A 17,567-nucleotide genomic window follows, 5' to 3' on the forward strand; every position below is an offset into this window, starting at 1 on the left:
ACACTCATTAATAAGTCATTAACACACAATACACATTTGCCACATTGAATGCACAGTTTCTAGCCCACACCTGACTGAATTAGAATTATTGCTGAAACTAGCACAACTGTACCGGAAAGTGAAGTAAAAACACCGCCGACATTATTATATTTATAAAGCATCCCAGGACAAATATAGGCTAAACTGAAACTAAAACTATACAGATTTCATAAACCTTGGATTACATAACCGAGTAGAAACAAATAAGAAACCGGTATTTCAACGAAAATACATCAAATGTGAAGCGTCACAGTGAATTTACGGGTTTTCAACGTAAATTACACGATGACTTGTTCCTTCTTCACTTCCAAAATCGGTGAATTTAACTATATTTTACTGTAAAATTACATTAAATGTAAGGTTAGATCTATTACAGTTATATACCGGAAACTTCTGTTAACCAGTTTTCCACCGTAGCATTTTTAGTCTTTTACCGGATAGCGAAGTAAAAACACCCGAGTGTCATTATTATATTTAAAAGCATCCCAGGACAAATATAGGCTAAACTGAAACTAAAACCATATAGATTTCATAAACCTTCAATACCATTGCAAAACGAACTGCTTATTCAAGTTAACTATTTTACATAGGCTAGGCTGTTTCATCTTAAATATCCGTTCTTATAAAGAGAGATATACTAATAGCACATTTAAGTCGGTGGAATGGTTCATAGTGAAGCCTAACTTTTATTTTTTTGTCGGATTGGTTTATTTTGTATTTAACTAGACATGCCACAATAACCATACACACTCACCTAAAGGATTATTAGGAACACACACTAATACTGTGTTTGACCCCCTTTCGCCTTCAGAACTGCCTTAATTCTTCGTGGCGTTGATTCCACAATGTGCTGAAAGCATTCTTTAGAAATGTTGGCCCATATTGATAGGAGAGCATCTTGCAGTTGATGGAGATTTGTGGGATGCACATCCAGGGCACGAAGCTCCCGTTCCACCACATCCCGAAGATGCTCTATTGGGTTGAGATCTGGGGACTGTGGCGGCCATTTTAGTACAGTCAACTCATTGTCATGTTCAAGAAACCAATTTGAAACAATTCGAGCTTTGTGACATGGTGCATTATCCTGCTGGAAGTAGCCATCAGAGGATGGGGGAAAAAAACAGTGTATAATGGATTATGAGCATGCGCATTGACAAATCAAATGTGTGACAATTAATCCCAGTAAAATTTACAGTAAAAAAACAGCAGCTGTGGCTGCCAGAACTTTACCGTAAACAAATATGGTAGCAGCATTTGAGGTTTTACGGCACAGCACTTAGTTCACTGTCTCTTTTACAGTTCGAAGTCATATCATTTAAAGGATTATATTGAAATAATTAGGTGTACACTGTAAAAATGTACATTCAATTTACAGTAAAAAATAAAAACATATGTTAAATTACCAACCTATTGAAATACTAATATCTGTTAGGTAGCTTTGATATACACCGACAACAACCAATCACAGTGGAGATGAGTCACATGATGAACCAACGCTTTCAGGAGGACAAGACTAATATAGAGAAGTGCACACACACGCTAAACACTATCATGATAACACACACGACATTTTAAAAATGCAATGAACAATTTAACAACATTAGATGTAACATAAAACCATAATGTACATAACCGAGTAGAAACAAATAATAAGAAACCGGTGTTTCAACGAAAATACATCAAATGTGAAGCGTCACGGTGAATTTACGGGTTATCAACGTAACTTACACGACGACTTGTTCCTTCTTCACTTCCAAAAACGGTCAATTTAACCGTATTTTACTGTTAAATTACATTAAATGTAAGGTTAGATCTATTACAGTTATCTACCGGAAACTTGCGTTAACCAGTTTTCCACCGTAGCATTTTTACAGTCTTTTACCGTTAAAATCACAATGCTTGGGAAGTCTTAATACCTTCTTCTATGTATAAATGCAGCTTTATTTCATTTTAAGCTTCATAGAAAGTGTAACTGAAAATAAATCATTAAAAAAAAAGTAAAAAAGAGGGTTAAAGTGATTGATTAAAACAAAAAAATAACACTGTACAAGATGTTTTAACAGTTAACGCACACACAAAAAACAAATTAATAAAACAATGAATCTTTATTAATGTTAATCTCCACATTTACTAATAGGTCATAAGTTGTATCTGTTATAACACAGTGTAAACTAACAAACATCGTATTAACTAAAAATCAAGACGTAAAAACATATTGCTCATCATCAGTTTAATGTTAGTTAATGTATTATGTTAATGAGACCTAATTGTAAAGCAAGTGTTACCGAGAAAAAAACAAAATACGACTGGTAACTTACCTCTAAACAAATTCTGGCTGGACGTACGACAGAGAGAGTCCAGAAAAGCACACAAAACATCTTTGTAACAGCTGCATATGTCACTTTTATTTAAATAAACTCTTCACTTATGTCCTCTGTAAAATCTCAAAAAAATGAAACACTGAAAGGAGTGTTAAAGTCTTAATTTAAAACAAAAACAACAATACAGACGCATAAAAACACATGTCTTTCAGCTGTTTGTAAACTCTGGACAGGCGGATAAGTTTGGCAGAAACGCCGTCACACGTTTGTGTCTTAAAAATGCTTGTAGAATCATTATTATTGCAGTTCAGCCAATACAAAAGGCTACATGAGTACGCTTAAAAAACAACGAGAGAAACGCCAAAAATCGCAGAAACCCGCTAATGCCAACGTCTGTAAAACACAACCAGCAGTGTATAGTGCACAGTTAACAATGTACAGCCGCACACCAACTCACAAACACAGACGAAAACAGTAAAGTGCACACATACACACATTATAGACGGCCGTCCGTCCAACACACTTGAAAGTCTCTGAAGATAACTTGTATAATGCTTAGCAAAAAACAGCGTACGAATCGTATAAATGTAACAGCAAACCTGACGAACAGATAAAGAAGGGAACAGTGGAAGGTCAGTACGAGTACAGATGCGTTTAAGTTACACAAAATTCACAGGAACGCCGCCGGATATAAAAGAAAGAGAAGCTGCGTGAATCCCGCAAAAACATCGCAACGTCTCGCACCGGAGTCGCGAGGAAACGACACTTTGAGCGATGAAATGTCATTTTTAGGACCGTTACAATTCGTTCAACGTGATGATCGTTTTCTTAAACATCCAGAAAAACCGCCTCATTTAAACTCTAAAGCACTTATGCGTCATACTCTGGATTTAAATGTAAAAATATTCGCTGTGATATATCAAACTATTATCGTTACAGTTATGAGAATATAACGAGAATAACGAGGATTGCAGAAACAACTTTTTTTGGATTACAATGAAAATTTGTGAGTAAATGTGCTCGGCCCAAAAATACGGAAACTTTTTTCCAACACGGAATAAAAAAAAAAAAAAGAAGGTAAAGATCGCAACTTCTCACAATTCCAACTTTTTTTCTTTCCCCCACAATTGCGGGATGTAAACTCAAAAAAAGTGTGAATTTTGGGGTATAAACTCGCAAATGCAAAAAAAAAAAATCGTAATAGCGAGAAAACAAAGTCTGATTTATTAGTATATAAACTCGCAATAATTATGGGTATATCATTTGGGTAAAGAAAAGAGTCCAAATTTTTTTTAAACTGGCAAAGGCAAACAAATTAAATTGTAAAAGCGAAAAAAAAAAAAGTCTGAATTTCAGGATATAAACTGGCAAAGGCAACAAAAAAATGTAATTGTAAAAGCAGAAAAAAGTCAATATCGGGATAAACTCGCAAATGCAAATGCACAAAAAAAAATCGGAATAGCGAGAAAAAAAAGTACGAATTTTGGGATATAAACTTGACAAAGGCAAAAAAATGTGTATTGTAATAGCAAAAAAAAGTGTGAATTATGGGTCTAAAAATTCACAATAGTAAGAAAAAAGTCTAAATTTTGGGATATAAACTTAGAATAATGAGGAAAAAAGTCTGATTTTCAGGATATAAACTTAGATTAATGAGGAAAAAAGTCAGAATTTTAGGATATTAACTTGCAATAGTGAGGAAAAAAGAATGAATTGTAGGATATAAACTTGACAAAAACAAAAAATGTGTATTGTAATAGCAAAAAAAGTGAATTATGGGTCTATAAATTCACAATAGTAAGAAAAAAGTCTGAATTTTGGGATATAAACTTAGAATAATGAGGAAAAAAACTCACAGATTTTCGGGATATAAACTTAGATTAATGAGGAAAAAAGTCTGAATTTTAGGATATAAACTTGCAATAGTGAGGAAAAAAGTCTGAATTTTAGGATATAAACTTGCAATAGTAAACTTGACAAAGGCAAACAATGTGTATTGTAATAGCGAGAAAAAGTGTGAATTATGGGTCTATAAATTCACAATAGTAAGAAAAAAGTCTGAATTTTGGGATATAAACTTAGAATAATGAGGAAAAAAACTCACAGATTTTCGGGATATAAACTTAGATTAATGAGGAAAAAAGTCTGAATTTTAGGATATAAACTTGCAATAGTGAGGAAAAAAGTCTGAATTTTAGGATATAAACTTGCAATAGTAAACTTGACAAAGGCAAACAATGTGTATTGTAATAGCGAGAAAAAGTGTGAATTATGGGTCTATAAATTCACAATAGTAAGAAAAGTCAGAATTTCGGGATATAAACTTAGAATACAAAGGCAAAAAATGCGTATTGTAATCGCGAAAAAAAAGAAGAAGTGAATTATGGGTCTATAAATCCGCAATAGTAAGAAAAAAGTCAAACTTTTGGGATATAAACCTGCAATAGTGAGGAAAAAAATCAGAACTGTGGGGTATAAACGTGCAAATGCAAAAATATGAATACCGCAAAAGTGAGAAAAAAGTTGGAATTGCGAGACTTTTTTCCACATTTGCCAGTTTATAATCTCGCAGTTGACTTTGTCTCATATTTGTGACATAAATTCACAATTGCAAGTTGTAATTCTGAGGGAAAAAGGTCAGATAACAATTGCCCCTTTTAACTCGCAGTTGCACGTTTATATAAAATCGACGTTTCAAGTGTGAGATAATGGTGGAAACAAGCTTCCATATGAAAATATCACAAATAATAACAATACAACAACAAAAAAATCCTAAAAAACAGTTTTCTTTATGGAAAATTTTGATTTGAACGTTTGATTCGTGTCGAAACACATTGTGACAAAAGTTCTGCAAAATATTAAACACTTCTCATTAGTAACTTGAGTTCAATCAAAAGCTAAACCGCGTTACGGTGTTACTCACGGTTAAACGTTACAGCCTTACGACAACGTGCGAGTAAATGTGATCATGAAAATAATAGCACGATTTGTAAACTGGTCCTAAAAGTAGGCTCTCGTTGGGGCCAAAGCGACTCCGGGGTGAACCGTGGCCCGTTCTCCGGTGCCTTTCACGCATCTGCCGGCATCAAAACGCTCAAACGAACTCAGGAAATCCACTGTCGAAGCATTGCAACAGTGTCTGCGTGTGCCAGCGAAACATCAAATTTACACGGGTTGTTCAAGTTGAGCAGTGTGTGAGAAAGAAGGCCTTTAGAAACAGTCCCTGCATTCAAATACATGATAGCTTAACTCTGGCAATGACGAGAATGTCTGTAAGCGAATCCCACTGCGCTCGCACTGCACCTGTGTGTGTGTGTGTGTGTGTGTGTGTTAAACATCTCACTGGATACCAAAGCCTGTCAGCGCATCCAGTGTCTGTGTGGAAATGTAGCTCTCTGGATGCGAGTGTGTGTGTGTGTGTGTCTTAAAGCTGCGGCGTGTGAAATCAGCCTCGCCAGAAACAACTGCAAAAACAATGAACACATACAGAAGCCGTGCGTCTCATGCTTTTTTTGGTGACTTACCTAAATAAAATAAAAATACACCTTGAGAATATGTTTTAGTTTTCATTGAGATATGCAACTCACACACACACACTTGTTTTGTTTGTTTGCAATGTGACATCATTAAGCTAGTTTTAATCATGTTTGTGCTGCCTTTAAAACAATTTTTTTGCGTGTGAACATATTAATGATATCATAATGACATTAAAATAAACCAATACAGCAAAAAATGGTGAATATAGTAATTAGATGATTAATTTTCGTTACAAACAATGTCACAAAGCAAAAACTTGTTCTACTTTCCGAGTTAAAATGAGGTTCAACCTTTTCGTGTTCCCGAAAAACTACACGGAAAAATTATACTAAAGCACTGGCGCTTCCACGTGTTTGGAAACGATCATTATTTTTGCAGTTTGACACACTTTAAACTCCACGTACCAGTATCTCATCAACTGTCAATCACAAACTGTCAGTCCCGCCTCCAAGCAGGTTGCCTGGCAACAACCCGGCTGTGCCGTCCTCTAACTGAGGAGTGCCCCATAGGCTGCCGCCGTGGTAACCGGGAGCCACGCCCCCCCAGACCCCTTTCCCCGCCCCCTCCCCTGCGCTGTTGCTCCATTGGCTGAGCAGGGCGAGTCCGGGCGTTTCTCCGGCCGAGACGTCCAATCCCTGCCAGTCTCCGTCCACTGCCCCGCCCCCGGGCCGCTCGCCCTCTCGAGGGGCGGAGTCAGAGCCGGAAGAACCCTCCGGTGACCCCGCGACCCCGGCGCTCTGGGAATGTGTGAAGTACCGGACCACGTCCTCCTCGCTCATGAACTCCGCCACGATGGTGGTGTTTCCCAGAACGCACCTGAACACACACACACACTTTAGATCAGACACAACCTCACTAAACAAATCACACTAATGTTTGAGATTACATTATTTATTTATTTATTTATTTAATTATTTAACAGGGACAATGCATACAAACATAGCTACAATACAATTACTGTAAATGACGCGCAGCATGTAGAGTTTATAGCTAGTGCTAATTCGCAACTTTAAGAAACTCAATAATCCTATCGAAGGTCAACAGTGGAGAATCACACAAAAAAATACATTTCATTTAAAAAGCACTAATATTTCCTTGGAAGTTAAATAGAAAATATAATTGATTTATAGAAATTTCTTAGATTTTATACAATTCTGTAGCTTAAATTATTAAATCCAAAAATATTTGTTGAATAGAATAAATAAATAAATAAAATACATTTTAAAAATATCTAAATTAAAATTTTGTAACAGGCCTGGAAACAATTCATATGTAAGGGATAATGTCCACCCAGCCGGTTGTTATGGCAGAATAAACCCCTCCAGAGTGATCAGGACCCCGACGCGAAGCGGAGCATCACTCTGAAGGGGTCTATTCTGAGATAACAACCGGCTGGGTGGACATTATCCCGCTTATTACACGGCTACTAGTCTCAAATAAATTAGACACAAAATATTGTCTTGAGATTAAATATTTGATCAGCTCTTACGCAAAGCTTCCGCGAAGAAAAACAGTTCGAAACTGCTCTAAGCCTTTATCTATCAGTGCTAAATGTTGAAAATGAATGCTGAAAGGTAGCCTAGAAATCTAGACGCACCCTAGCGGCAGCAAATTTAATCTGCCCGCGAGTGTCGTCTAGGAACTCACAATACCCTTATAAAAAATAATAGTTCTTTTCTCAGAGAAAAGCTTAACTCCAAGTCTTCCGAGTCAAAGCCGATTCGAAAGACCGCCGCCGTTCGCCAGTTTCTGTGTTTACTAGAAGCATGCAAACGCAACTCGGCCGTCGTCATTATGGCCCCGCCCGCCGACTCTATACACGATGTGATTGGCCCGGCAAGAGTGAGGGGAATACAGCTCAGAAGGGTATTGAGAGTTCCTAGACGACACTTGCGGGCAGATTAAACCAAGGACTTGTGTAAATTTGTGTTATGTCAATGTAAGTTTATTTAATCTGTGTAAAACATCAGTGTTTGCACGACAGTAGCTGTATTGAGTGCTTTTGCTAAACATGAATTAAAAAACGTATCCAAGATGATGATGATGTCAATAATAATTATTACTATACTAAGTTTTGATTACAAATACTTTATATGGATGTGTTTGAATGTATCCGCCGGGATGATAGAAATGACGTCATTACGTAAGGATGTAAAAGAACCGGTGATCCGGTTTTTTAACCAGTTCATTGAAACGAACTGTCCGAAAGAACCGAGAGAATAAGAGTTGTGCATGAAGGAATCTACAGACAGCAATACGGCACTGTCATCCTGGCATAATGTTGCCTTTTTTAATTTTTTTAAATTAAATTTAAAATACACTGCTGTGGATGTTGTTTATGTCATTAATGTGTTTACTGTGATAATGGACTGAGGATGGGAGTTGGATTCGGTATTCGGTTTCGGCAGAATCTTAACCAGTGGATTCGGTATTCGGTTTCGGCAGAATCTTAACCAGTGGATTCGGTATTCGGTTTCGGCAGAATCTTAACCAGTTGGATTCGGTATTCGGTTTCGGTTTCGGCAGAATCTTAACCAGTGGATTCGGTATTCGGTTTCGGCAGAATCTTAACCAGTGGATTCGGTATTCGGTTTCGGCAGAATCTTAACCAGTGGATTCGGTATTCGGTTTCGGCAGAATCTTAACCAGTGGATTCGGTATTCGGTTTCGGCAGAATCTTAACCAGTGGATTCGGTATTCGGTTTTGGCAGAATCTTAACCAGTGGATTCGGTATTCGGTTTTGGCAGAATCTTAACCAGTGGATTCGGTATTCGGTTTCGGCAGAATCTTTACCAGTTGGATTCGGTATTCGGTTTCGGCAGAATCTTAACCAGTGGATTCCGTATTTGGTTTCGGCAGATTCTTAACCAGTGGATTCGGTATTCGGTTTCGGCAGAATCTTAACCAGTGGATTCGGTATTCGGTTTCGGCAGAATCTTAACCAGTGGATTCGGTATTCGGTTTCGGCAGAATCTTAACCAGTGGATTCCCAGAATCTTAACCAGTGGATTCGGTATTCGGTTTCGGCAGAATCTTAACCAGTGGATTCGGTATTCGGTTTCGGCAGAATCTTAACCAGTGGATTCGGTATTCGGTTTCGGCAGAATCTTAACCGTTGCATTCGGTATTCGGTTTCGGCAAAATCTTAACCGGTGGATTCGGTATTCGGTTTCGGCAGAATCTTAACCAGTGGATTCCGTATTCGGTTTCGGCAGAATCTTAACCAGTGGATTCGGTATTCGGTTTCGGCAGAATCTTAACCAGTGGATTCGGTATTCGGTTTCGGCAGAATCTTAACCAGTGGATTCGGTATTCGGTTTCGGCAGAATCTTAACCAGTGGATTCGGTATTCGGTTTCGGCAGAATCTTAACCAGTGGATTCCCAGAATCTTAACCAGTGGATTCCGTATTCGGTTTCGGCAGATTCTTAACCAGTGGATTCGGTATTCGGTTTCGGCAGAATCTTAACCAGTGGATTCGGTATTCGGTTTCGGCAGAATCTTAACCAGTGGATTCCGTATTTGGTTTCGGCAGAATCTTAACCAGTGGATTCGGTATTCGGTTTCGGCAGAATCTTAACCAGTGGATTCGGTATTCGGTTTCGGCAGAATCTTAACCAGTGGATTCGGTATTCGGTTTCGGCAGAATCTTAACCAGTGGATTCGGTATTCGGTTTCGGCAGAATCTTAACCAGTGGATTCGGTATTCGGTTTCGGATTCGGCAGAATCTTAACCAGTGGATTCGGTATTCGGCAGAATCTTAACCAGTGGATTCGGTATTCGGCAGAATCTTAACCAGTGGATTCGGTATTCGGTTTCGGCAGAATCTTAACCAGTGGATTCGGTTTCGGATTCGGCAGAATCTTAACCAGTGGATTCGGTTTCGGATTCGGCAGAATCTTAACCAGTGGATTCGGTATTCGGCCAAACGTCAAAAAATCTGGATTCGGTGCATCCCTAATTTGCACCGACTGCCTTGCTCCCAAACAGCCGACCATGGAGTCAAAATGAGGTCAAAATTGAGGACACGCCGCCTGGATACAAGTCATATGTCTGGCAGTATTTTGGGTCTCTCATTAAAAAAGACAAAGACGGCAATAGAGTAACTGACAGGACTAAGACTGTGTGTATGTCATGCTGTCATTCCGTACACCACATCCAACACATCAAACATGAACCACCACCTTCAACGTCACCATAAAAACGCGAAGACAGCCCCGGAGAAAACGAGCCTACTGAAGGGACAGCTGGCCATGAAACAAGCGCTGACACCAACTCTACCTCCGTCAAGTCCGCTATATGGACTATATGGCTCCATTTAACATGGTAGAGAACGGAAAATTCATCCAAATGTTCAATGTGCTGGAGCCCAAGTTTAAGATATCATGTCGAGGACATTTTTCAGAGAAGGTAATCCCAGAAATTTACAATGAAACCAAACAAAAGGACTCACATATGCAGTGCGCTCTGGGCTTTGGCGGCCTCATGAGGACTGCTGTAGCGAATCAGAGCGCTGCCCTGCGTCAGGCCGAGGTGAAAGGTCAGCAGGGGGCCGTGCTGCAGGCAGATGGTCCTCAGGGTGGAGCCGTCGATCTGCACAGATGTGAACACACTCATCCTGATGCTTCACACACTTACAGACATCAACACACACACACACACACCAACTCACATGAAGCGCCAGCACACACACACACACTCTAAAGGTTTGGGCTCGGGAAGATCTCTCTAATGCTTGTGAAAGGAGAGCCTCTTCTGCTCACCAAGGCTGCATTTATTTATTGATCAAAAATACAGCAAAACAGTCGAACATTACTGCGGTTTAAAACGGCTGGTTTCTCTCCGTCCTGTAAACGCTCTGCAAAAAATGCTCTTCTTCTTTAGTATTTTTGCCTTGTTTCCTGTCCAGATATTTAAATATTCTTAAATCAAGATGCATTTACTAGATAAATAAAACATCAAAAGTTTTTTTTTTTCTTGTTTTCTGGGGAAAAATATCACAATGAAGTGAGTTTGTGCTTAAAACAGGCAAAATAATCTGCCAATGGGGTGAGAGAAACGAAATTGGGACGGAAACGAAACAAGATTTCAATCAGAAACAAGATTATGTTTCTCATCCCATTATTTTGCCTGTTTTAAGTAAAAACTCATTGTGATATTTTCCCCCAGAAAACAAGAACAAATATCCTCTGTCATCTTACCGTATATGAGACGACCACCCCATTATCCAGACTTATTTTGGGGGAAAAAATTGGTTTCCAATAGAAAATAATTGTATTTGAAAATTCTACTGATAATTAATTGGAAAAAATGTAACAGCACTCATTAAAAATTTGTTATTAATAATTTGTCACAAAAGAAAGTGCACTCTGTCAATGAGTTCAGAAATGAACGAATGAGTGACAAAAATGAAAAACATTTTCACAAAAATACCAAAGTTTATGTAGACCTATGTGTGTATTAGTGTTGTCACGATACCAAAATTATGACTTCGATACGATACCAGACTAAAATATCGATATATCGATACTAAATCGATACCACAGTAAAAAAAGAAAAAAAAAGATAAGATGCTTAATATAACAGACCTTGTTATTATTCATTGTTATTTTTTACTAAAAATTCATGTGGCCAGCATGTTCCTTAGGGTTGGGCATCGTTTGATTTGAACAATTATTGATCAATAACTATTAAAATTATCTCAATGTATTTTTTACAATGGGGTAAAATTTGGTGCTATGCCGCTGAAGACGACCCCCCATTCCTCAGCCTATTTTAGGACACAAACCTCATCTTTTATTCGGGTATACACACTGCAAAAAATGCTCTTCTTACTTAGTAATGTGTCTTGTTTCTAGTCTAAATATCTTGATATTCTTAAATCAAGATGCCTTTACTAGATCAGATAAACGACATAAGATAGTTTTTCTTGTTTTGTTGAAAATAAAATCAAAATGAAGTGAGTTTTTGCTTAACCCTAAATGCATGACTGTTTCGCCAAACATTCTTACATATTCGGGTCGTTAGCGACCCGGATCTATATTTAACATGGATAGACCTCTACCTGTCGTGATAATATATAAAACTCCTGATGTTAGAGTAACAGCTACAGAAGATAAAATAAAACCTATTTCGTTACCTTTTGGAGCTTGGAATGGTTCAGTGTGAGCAGATGTTTAATACCATCATCATATGACCTCGTCAGAGTTTACCAGTAGATTCAGCATCTGCCGCATATTCGCGATCTCGAGCATATTCTCCAAACTCATTTTCAATGTCTTCAAAATCAATATTTTGATCACTGACAGCTTCTTGACCACATCCATCATCAAGAGACAGACACTAATATTTGATTGTGTTTAGTACTTGCTCTCTGCTGTAAATCACTGAGCCATTTTAAGTTTTGCAGATTATTATTGTTTCGTTTTCTGTCAGAGGCGACTATGAGTGAAACGTCACTTCACCATTGCGTTTCAGACATTGCCACCTTGTGGAATAAAGGTGAATTGCGCCGTATTTCGTCATTATAGATTAATTTATCAGTGTGCAAAAAAATATATACGTACAATCCTACACACCTCGGGTCATTAGCGACCCTATACAATTTTGACAAAAAACTAGTGGAAAAACAGGCATCCAATTATAATTCTATTATTGTTTTCTTCTTATATTGTTTAAAATGGATTGATTGAGGAATACTAATTAGGTTGATGTCTAACTTTAAAAAATGAATGAGGAGCAGGGTAGTGAATGACGCGACCCGAGGTATGCATTTAAGGGTTAAAACTGTCAAAATGATCTGCCAATGGGGTGAGAAAAATAATCTTGTTTCTCGTATCCGTCCCAAATACAAATTTACCCCATTGACAGATCATTTTGACTGTTTTAAGCAAAAATTCACTTTATTTTGATATTTTCCCCCAGAAAACAAGAAAAAAAAAAAAAAACACTAAATAAGAAGAGCATTTTTTTTTGCAGTGTGAAGTTCCCATCTAGCTCATTTGAGGTCCCAATTTTACATTTATTTATTCTGAGAATGGATTAAATTAATATAATATCAATAAAAATGACATCAAACATGTAGTTTTTACTGTGAACTTAAACAGAACTTCATGAAGTTTGGATTTTTTTTCCTTTAGAAAGTTAGACTAGACAAGATTTCAATCAGAAACCAGACAAAAATCACTAAGTAAGAAGAGTTTTTTTTTTGCCGAATCAACAATCAGGACTTCAGCTCTGATCACAGCAGCCGTATAAGACGACTCCACACACACTGTCGGCGCCCTCTAGTGCTTTCTCCCTTTCCCACCTAAATTATGTCTGTATTGCGAATATAAGACGACCCCCCATTCCTCAGCCTATTTTTAGGACACAAACCTTGTCTTTTATTTGGGTATATACACTGCAACAAATGCTCTTCTTACTTAGTAATTTTGTCTGGTTTCTAGTCTAAATATCTAAAAATTCTAATAGTTAATAATATTACTAGATCAGTAAAATGACGCTTTATTTTGTTGAAAATAAAATCTAAATGAAGTGAGTTTTTGCGTAAAACAGTTTAAAATGATCTGCCAATGGGGTGAGAATAATAATCTAGCTTCTGACTGAAATCTTGTTTCTTGTTTCTGTCCCAAACAGAAATAAGATTATTATTCTCACCCCATTGGCAGATCATTTTAACCTGTTTTACGCAAAAACTCACTTCATTTGGATTTTATTTTTAAGAAAACAAGAAAGAATATCTTATGTCGTTTTGCTTATCTAGTAAATACATCTTGATTTAAGAATATTTAGATATTTGGACTGGAAACAAGACAAAAAACACTAAATAAGAAGAGCATTTTTTTGCAGTGTGAAGTTCCCATCTTAGCTCATTTGAGGTCCTAATTTTACATTTATTTATTCTGAGAATGGATTAAATTAATATAATTTCAAGAAAAATGACAGCAAAAATGTAGTTTTTACTGTGAACTTAAGCAGAACTTCATGAAGTTTGGATCCTGCACACGGTGCAATTTTTCAAAATCCTTTGCGAATGTTGCTTGTCAGACTGTACGAACATGATCGCCGCTGTTACTTGTAATCTTACTTAGTTACTTTTAAAGTAATCTGTAAAGTAACTAATGGGTCCTGCACACTGTGCGATTTTTCAAAATCCTTTGCGAATGTCCCTTGTCAGACTGTACGAACATGATCGCCGCTGTAAGCTGTCACACTGTAAGATCTCAGTTGTCATTAATGTCAGACTGCACGATAGTGAAGGCGCGCTAAAAACGGACGCGCACAAGAAAACTCGTCCGGTGTTTAATATCATCAATGAATGAAGCGTTCGGTGACGGTGAGCTGCATTACACGCAGGACTGAAAGGCTGGCAACAAAAAAATCTCTAGCTCTCGTTTTGGTCATAGTTTGTCTTGATAAACGGAGATATTTGACAGTCGTCGTAGGAGAAGTCACACTGCAGGATTGTGTGCCAAATCTTCTGACACTGCCAGAATTTCGTCTGAGGTAAAGTTTGATCGCAGCGCTCATTAATCGTCTGAACATCAAACTAACGACCAAAGACGTCAGATTTTAGCCTCGGATCAGAGGAATCTTTTAGGATTTGCTAAATTTCAGATGGCCAAAATCATACAGTGTACACCGGCTTTAGACTAGACAAGATTTCAATCAGAAACAAGACAAAAATTTAGTAAGAAGAGCATTTTTTTTTTTTGCAGAAGCAACAATCAGGACTTTAGCTCTGATCACAGCAGCCGTATAAGACGACCCCCCATTCCTCAGCCTATTTTAGGACACAAACCTCGTCTTTTATTTGGGTATACACTGCAAAAAATGCTCTTCTTACTTAGTAATTTTGTCCTGTTTCTAGTCTAAATATCTAAATATTCTTAACTCAAGATGCATTTACTACACAAGTAAAATGACATAAGATATTTTTTTGTGTGTTTTGTTAAAAATAAAATCAAAATAAAGGGAGTTTTTGCTTAAAACAGGCAAAATGATCAAAATGGAAAAAAGAAATAAGATTTCAAACAGAAACAAGATTATGTTTCTCACCCCATTGGCTGATAATTTTGCCTTTTTTAAGCAAAAATTCCCCTTATTTTGATATTTTCCCCCAGAAAACAAGAATACATTTCTTATGTCACTTTACTAATCTAGTAAATGCATCTTGATTTAAGAATATTTAGATATTTGGACTGGAAACATGTCAAAATCACTGAGTAAGAAGAGCATTTTCCCCTCTCAGCAGCCGTTGGAAATGGCAGTATTTCCCAGTTTTCCAGTATTTTTGATCGAATAAACTCCGCTGTACCTGTGGCGTGAGGTTCCGCAGTAGCAGCCATGATTTTCCCGCCGACGCTCCTCCGTCGCTCCACTCTGAAGAACACGATACATGAACAGGTTGAGCTTCTCGCGCGTCCGTTGCTCATGTAAGATGGCGGCGTGTGTCTGTAGTACCTGATTTAAAGGCCGACTCGGGGCCGCTGGCTCCGCCCCCCCACGCCCGGGGCATCCGAGGCCCCTCCCCCGACCACTTCTGACTGCTGAGGCCCGGCGGGGGGCGGGGCAAGTGAGAAGCGTTCCGATTGGTCCGCCACGATTTGCCGTGTCCAATGGGCTCCGGCGGCCAGCTGGACTTCAGCTCCGAGTATTTAGCTAAACATTAGGAAATATCACCAGCTGTGCTTGCAAATCAAACGCCTTAAAATAATAAACGATGGTGTTGAGGCGTTACCTGTCCCATGTGCAGAATCTGAGGCACTGTATGGCCAGGCACCAGGTGAAGGCATACAGGTGTTCAGAGAGTTTGACCCTGAAAAACAGATTTACACGCATTCAATTCAAGTGCATTCATCTGTATCTGATATTTATTATTACAACTTTATGCAAAACAAAAGACTCTGTGTCCGGTTCACAAACTGAGATGCTCTGTGTATTCTGACAGTAGTGATGTTAACAGTGAAACCAAAAAATGAATTGATTTTCAGTGAAGCTTTGTATCGATGCTTGATTCGTTCTATCAAAATCACGTGACCTATGACGTCCGAAGCTTCATTTCACACACGCCCACGTGACTGCTTCATACTCCGATTCGAAAAGCGTGACGCAGGTGGTTAGAAATGTTGTATTGCACTAGCTTATTGTGTGTGTGTGTGTGTTTATTTAGGGTGCGTTCACACTTGTCATGTTTGGTTGGATTAAGTCGAACCCTGGTGCGATTGCTCGGTTAGTGCGGTTCATTTGAACATATGTGAACGCTGCCATCTGAACCCTGGTGCGCACCAAACAAGCGGACCGAGACCGAAAAAGATGGGTCTCGGTCCGCTTCCAAACGAACTCTGGTGCGGTTCAACTGATATATGAACGCAACACGGACCAAAGACATGTAAACGGACCAAAAACAGGACGTGATGTCAAGATGCAACGCTACAAGTCAGCTGATTTGACGACGCAGAAAGATCGATCGGTGTATCCAAAATGAATAATGTACGTTAGAGGGCAAACGTAGAGCAACGAGGAAGTGCCTCATCAATATTTGGTCAGACGAGCATGTTTCGAAAATGCTAGAAAAAACGCACAAACAGCAAACCTGGCTCTTCTCATCAAAGGACCCGTGTTGCCCATTAGTATTAGGGGTGTAAGAAAATATCGATACACGTGAATATCTCAATATTATGTTTGGCGATACTGTATCGATTCTCAAAAACGCTGTATCGATATTTATATATTTATTTATTTACATCCAAGATTCGTGGCTTTGTGTTCGGTTTAAACCACAGACTGTATAACACCCAACCGCTAGATGGCAGTGTTATCTCAGACCGTATAACTGACGCGGAGCCGGAGAAGCGGAAGGTGAAAGTGCGCGCATCACTAGTGTTTACATTAGCAAACCCAGCTCTCAAGACGATAGCATTATTCCGCTCTTGCAGTATACAGAGCTGAAGTGTGGGCTCATGTTGGCTTCAACTATAAAGAAGCCACTAAGGAAATCGACAAGAATCATTTTGTTTGCAAAATAGGCCAAGTTATAATCTAATACTCGGGAAACACATTGAAATAGAGAGCTCGCTTAACATCCTGACGTCACCCGCGCTGCCGAGAAGCGTTTCGATAGAATGTACTGCACGTTTTCCTCTCAGTAACAAAATAAACACACACCAAAACTGACAGCGGTGGCAGGAGAACGAAAGATCATAGCGATGTGGATATGGATGCACCAGCTCTGCAGTTCAGTTCTTGAAATAGCACTTTATACAATAGACCGCTTTATAGAAAACAGCTTTAGGCGCACTGCACTCCCTTTTTTGGTCGGCGTTTTCTCATTCAAAAATGAGCAGTGCGCTTTAATGTTTCTAGGCAACCCCCGAATCACCTGTACTGTCAGTCAAATCAATGTAACGGTCAACACAACGGAAGGCCCGCCGCTTCATTCATTCGATTGGACAACAGAACATAAGCGCGATGATGTTGCGCGCTTTTCCGCTCAGAGTTGACTTTTTTTCCACTTCATGCGCTCGGAGAAGCTCCTTCAGAAACGCGAGGCGCCCAGGGCGCATAAGCAGCGCGCATAACGCTCTCTGCCAAACGAAATCCATTCAAAATGGCTTCTCGCTGCAAAAACGCGTTCTGTGTGATCGGGGCTACTGTGTTAAATATAA

The 17,567-nt window shown here is 38.7% G+C and overlaps 1 protein-coding gene across 3 annotated transcripts in view; it reads right to left on the reverse strand.

Annotated features, from left to right (window-relative positions):
• Nucleotides 1–2,125: 2,125 nt before the first annotated feature.
• Nucleotides 2,126–17,567, reverse strand: part of tnrc6bb.1 (trinucleotide repeat containing adaptor 6Bb.1) — a 37,253-nt gene continuing 21,811 nt past the window's right edge. Inside the window, exons 17-21 of one of the 3 annotated variants that reach the window (XM_067454817.1) lie at nucleotides 15,641–15,718; nucleotides 15,364–15,561; nucleotides 15,218–15,282; nucleotides 10,352–10,491; nucleotides 2,126–6,713 (exon numbers count right to left, since the gene is read on the reverse strand). In XM_067454817.1, the coding sequence (XP_067310918.1) occupies nucleotides 6,323–6,713; nucleotides 10,352–10,491; nucleotides 15,218–15,282; nucleotides 15,364–15,561; nucleotides 15,641–15,718 (872 nt within the window). In that variant the 3' untranslated portion in view covers nucleotides 2,126–6,322. Of the gene's footprint in view, nucleotides 6,714–10,351; nucleotides 10,532–15,217; nucleotides 15,283–15,363; nucleotides 15,562–15,640; nucleotides 15,719–17,567 lie in introns of all 3 variants that reach the window. The other 2 variants (XM_067454827.1, XM_067454835.1) reach the window with 2 other exon arrangements.

This window comes from Pseudorasbora parva, chromosome 2 (genome assembly GCF_024679245.1).
Source record: "Pseudorasbora parva isolate DD20220531a chromosome 2, ASM2467924v1, whole genome shotgun sequence".
Lineage (NCBI taxonomy): Eukaryota > Metazoa > Chordata > Actinopteri > Cypriniformes > Gobionidae > Pseudorasbora > Pseudorasbora parva.